At 52.6% G+C, this 4,753-nt stretch overlaps 1 protein-coding gene across 1 annotated transcript in view; it reads left to right on the top strand.

Moving 5' to 3' along the window:
- LOC116353309 (retinitis pigmentosa 1-like 1 protein) overlaps window positions 1-4,753 on the top strand; it is a 34,096-nt gene that overhangs the window by 14,629 nt on the left and 14,714 nt on the right. Inside the window, 2 exon segments of the mRNA XM_031787593.1 lie at window positions 3,204-3,459; window positions 4,716-4,753. The exon segment at window positions 4,716-4,753 is cut by the window's right edge and continues 135 nt beyond it. Of these exon segments, the coding sequence (XP_031643453.1) occupies window positions 3,223-3,459; window positions 4,716-4,753 (275 nt within the window). The 5' untranslated portion in view covers window positions 3,204-3,222.

The following is a 4,753-nucleotide window of genomic DNA, read 5'->3' as shown; positions in this document are numbered from 1 at the left end:
GCTCTGTGCCAGCTGGGTCCTGCTGGGTCATGCTCTGTGCCAGCTGGGTACAGCTGGGTCATGCTCTGTGCCAGCTGGGTCCTGCTGGGTCCTGCTCTGCCAGCTAGGTCCTTCTGGGTCATGCTCTGTGCCAGCTGGGTCCTGCTGGGTCATGCTCTGTGCCAGCTGGGTCCTGCTGGGTCATGCTCTGTGCCAGCTGGGTCCTGCTGGGTCATGCTCTGTGCCAGCTGGGTCCTGCTGGGTCATGCTCTGTGCCAGCTGGGTCCTGCTGGGTCATGCTCTGTGCCAGCTGGGTCCTGCTGGGTCATGCTCTGTGCCAGCTGGGTCCTGCTGGGTCATGCTCTGTGCCAGCTGGGTCCTGCTGGGTCATGCTCTGTGCCAGCTGGGTCCTGCTGGGTCATGCTCTGTGCCATCTGGGTCCTGCTCTGTGCCATCTGGGTCATGCTCTGTGCCATCTGGGTCATGCTCTGTGCCAGCTGGGTCCAGCTGGGTCCTGCTCTGTGCCAGCTGGGTCCTGCTGGGTCATGCTCTGTGCCAGCTGGGTCCTGCTGGGTCCTGCTGGGTCATGCTCTGTGCCAGCTGGGTCCTGCTGGGTCCTGCTGGGTCCTGCTGGGTCCTGCTGGGTCATGCTCTGTGCCAGCTGGGTCCTGCTGGGTCCTGCTCTGTGCCAGCTGGGTCCTGCTGGGTCATGCTCTGTGCCAGCTGGGTCCTGCTGGGTCATGCTCTGTGCCATCTGGGTCCTGCTCTGTGCCATCTGGGTCCTGCTCTGTGCCATCTGGGTCATGCTCTGTGCCAGCTGGGTCCAGCTGGGTCCTGCTCTGCCAGCTAGGTCCTTCTGGGTCATGCTCTGTGCCAGCTGGGTCCTGCTGGGTCATGCTCTGTGCCAGCTGGGTCCTGCTGGGTCATGCTCTGTGCCAGCTGGGTCCTGCTGGGTCATGCTCTGTGCCAGCTGGGTCCTGCTGGGTCATGCTCTGTGCCAGCTGGGTCCTGCTGGGTCATGCTCTGTGCCAGCTGGGTCCTGCTGGGTCATGCTCTGTGCCAGCTGGGGTCCAGCTGGGTCCTGCTCTGCCAGCTAGGTCCTTCTGGGTCATGCTCTGTGCCAGCTGGGTCCTGCTGGGTCATGCTCTGTGCCAGCTGGGTCCTGCTGGGTCATGCTCTGTGCCAGCTGGGTCCTGCTGGGTCATGCTCTGTGCCAGCTGGGTCCTGCTGGGTCATGCTCTGTGCCAGCTGGGTCCTGCTGGGTCATGCTCTGTGCCAGCTGGGTCCTGCTGGGTCATGCTCTGTGCCAGCTGGGTCCTGCTGGGTCATGCTCTGTGCCAGCTGGGTCCTGCTGGGTCATGCTCTGTGCCAGCTGGGTCCTGCTGGGTCATGCTCTGTGCCAGCTGGGTCCTGCTGGGTCATGCTCTGTGCCAGCTGGGTCCTGCTGGGTCATGCTCTGTGCCAGCTGGGTCCTGCTGGGTCATGCTGGGTCATGCTCTGCCAGCTGGGTCCTGCTGGGTCATGCTCTGTGCCAGCTGGGTCCTGCTGGGTCATGCTCTGTGCCAGCTGGGTCCTGCTGGGTCATGCTCTGTGCCAGCTGGGTCCTGCTGGGTCATGCTCTGTGCCAGCTGGGTCCTGCTGGGTCATGCTCTGTGCCAGCTGGGTCCTGCTGGGTCATGCTCTGTGCCAGCTGGGTCCTGCTGGGTCATGCTCTGTGCCAGCTGGGTCCTGCTGGGTCATGCTCTGTGCCAGCTGGGTCCTGCTGGGTCATGCTCTGTGCCAGCTGGGTCCAGTTTATCTAATTGGAGGATGTGGTTATTCCGGTTTTTAATTTCTGATGACGATGAGACGGCCTATAGGGAGGAGGTCAGAGACCTGGCAGTATGTTGCCAGGACAACAACCTCTCCCTCAACGTCAGCAAGACCGCTGAACATCGTCGTCGGTGATCAGGCCTACAACCGCCGTCTCGTCAGCAAACTTAATGATGTTGTTGGGAGTCGTGCGCGGCACTCAGTCGTGGGACAGGAAGTGGATGGGGAGAACAGGAGGGGACTGAGCACGCACGTCTGAGGGGCCCCCCCAATTTGAGGGTCAGCATGGTGGACGTATTGTTACCTACCCTCACCACCTGGGGGCGGCCCGTCTGAAAGGCCAGGATTCAGTATCAAAGGGAGGTGTTCAGTCCCAGGGTCCTTAGCTTAGTGATGAGCTTGGAGCACTATGGTGTTGAACCCTGAGCTGTAGTCATCAATGAACATCATTCTCACATGGTCCTTTTGTCCAGGTGGGAAAGTGTTGAAAGTGCAATAGAGATTGTGTCATCCGTGGATCTATTGGGGCGGTAATGCAAATTGTAGTTGGTCCAAATCAAATCAAATCAAATTGTACAGTGTTTCTGATGGTGTTGATGTGAGCCATGACCAGCCTTTCAAAGCATTTCATGGCTACAGATGACGGCTACGGCGCGATAGTCATTTAAACAGGTTACCTTAGTGTTCTTGGGCACAGGGGACAATTGTGGTCTGTGTGTGTTATGTGTTAACAGAGTGTGTGTGTGTTAACTGTGTGTTATGTATTACCTGTGTCTGTGTGTGTGTGTGTGTGTGTGTGTGTATGTGTGTGTATGTGTGTTAACAGTGTGTGTTACGTGTTACCAGTGTGTGTGTGTGTTATGTGTTAACAGTGTGTGTTATGTGTTAACAGTGTATGTGTGTGTGTTAACAACGTGTGTGTGTGTGTTACGTGTTAACAGTGTGTGTGTGTGTGTGTTAACAATGTGTGTGTGTGTTACTTGTTAACAGTGTATGTGTGTGTGTTAACAACGTGTGTGTGTGTGTGTGTTACGTGTTAACAGTGTGTGTGTGTTATGTGTTAACAGTGTGTGTTACGTGTTACCAGTGTGTGTGTGTGTTACGTGTTACCAGTGTGTGTGTGTGTGTTAACGTGTGTGTGTGTGTTACGTGTTAACAGTGTATGTGTGTGTGTTAACAACGTGTGTGTGTGTGTTACGTGTTAAGTGTGTGTGTGTTACGTGTTAACAGTGTGTGTGTGTTATGTGTTAACAGTGTATGTGTGTGTGTTAACATCGCGTGTGTGTGTGTTACGTGTTAACAGTGTATGTGTGTGTGTTAACATCGTGTGTGTGTGTGTTATGTGTTAACAGTGTGTGTGTGTGTTACCAGTGTATGTGTGTGTGTTAACAGTGTATGTATGTTTTCTCTAGGTGTATGTGAGAGAGCAGCATGCAGTCGGCTCCAGCAGGTTTGTGGGACCCCCATGGACCCCAGTCTAAAGATGTCTCCTCTCTCCCCGTACACACACCCTCCGCCTCTCGCCTCTCCCATGTGATCGCTGCTCCACCGACTAAGAGAATCACCTTCTACAAGAGCGGCGACGCTAAGTTTGCGGGAGTGAGGATGGCCGTCCACAAACGCAGCTTCAAATGCTTTGACGCACTACTGGACGACCTGTCGCAGAAGGTCAGAACACACACACAGTACACACACACACACACAGAACACACACACACACAGTACACGCACACAGTACACACACACACAGTACACACACACACAGTACACACACACACAGTACACACACACAGTACACACACACAGTACACACACACACAGTACATACACACACAGTACACACACAGTACACACACACACACACAGTACACACACACACACAGTACACACACACACACACAGTACACACACACACACACACAGAACACACACACACACACAGAACACACAGTACACACAGTACACACACACACAGTACACACACACAGTACACACACACAGTACACACACACAGTACACACACAGTACACACACACACACACACACACAGTACACACACACACACAGTACACACACACACACACAGTACACACACACAGAACACACAGTACACACACACACAGTACACACACACACACAGTACACACACACACACAGTACACACACACAGTACACACAGTACACACAGTACACACAGTACACACACACACACACACAGTACACACACACACAGTACACACACACACACAGTACACACACACACACACACACACAGTACACACACAGACACAGTACACACACACACACACAGTACACACATAGACACAGTACACACATAGACACAGTACACACATAGACACAGTACACACACACACACACACACACAGTACACACACTACCCCGTACATCCACTCAGTACTGGTACCACGTCTATATAGTCATGTTATTGTATATAGCCATGTTATTGTATATAGCCATGTTATTGTATATAGCCATGTTATTGTATATAGCCATGTTATTGTATATAGCCATGTTATTGTATATAGCCATGTTATTGTATATAGCCATGTTATTGTATATAGCCATGTTATTGTATATAGTCATGTTATCATTACTCATGATGTATTTACTCTTCCTGTTAGTCTTTGTATTAGTATTGTTGGGAAGGGCCCGTAAGTAAGCATTTCACTGTGAGTCTACACCTGTTGTTTACCAAGCATGTGACAAATACAATTTGATTTGATTTGATTTGACACACACACATATTCAACCCTTCATGTGGTCATATAAATGAACGTATATCTCTGTAATGGTGTATCTGATATTTAAACTTGTTGTGTGTGTGTGTGTGTGTGTGCGCGTGTGCCTGCGTGCGTGTGTGTGCGTGTGCCTGCGTGCGTGTGTGTGCGCGTGTGCGTGTGCAGGTGCCCCTGCCGTTTGGAGTACGTACAGTCACCACCCC

The sequence above is a fragment of the Oncorhynchus kisutch genome, linkage group LG14, assembly GCF_002021735.2.
Source record: "Oncorhynchus kisutch isolate 150728-3 linkage group LG14, Okis_V2, whole genome shotgun sequence".
In the NCBI taxonomy this organism is placed as follows: domain Eukaryota; kingdom Metazoa; phylum Chordata; class Actinopteri; order Salmoniformes; family Salmonidae; genus Oncorhynchus; species Oncorhynchus kisutch.
The sequence above is the reverse complement of the archived record's forward strand: the minus strand, read 5'-3'. Positions and strand labels throughout refer to the sequence as shown.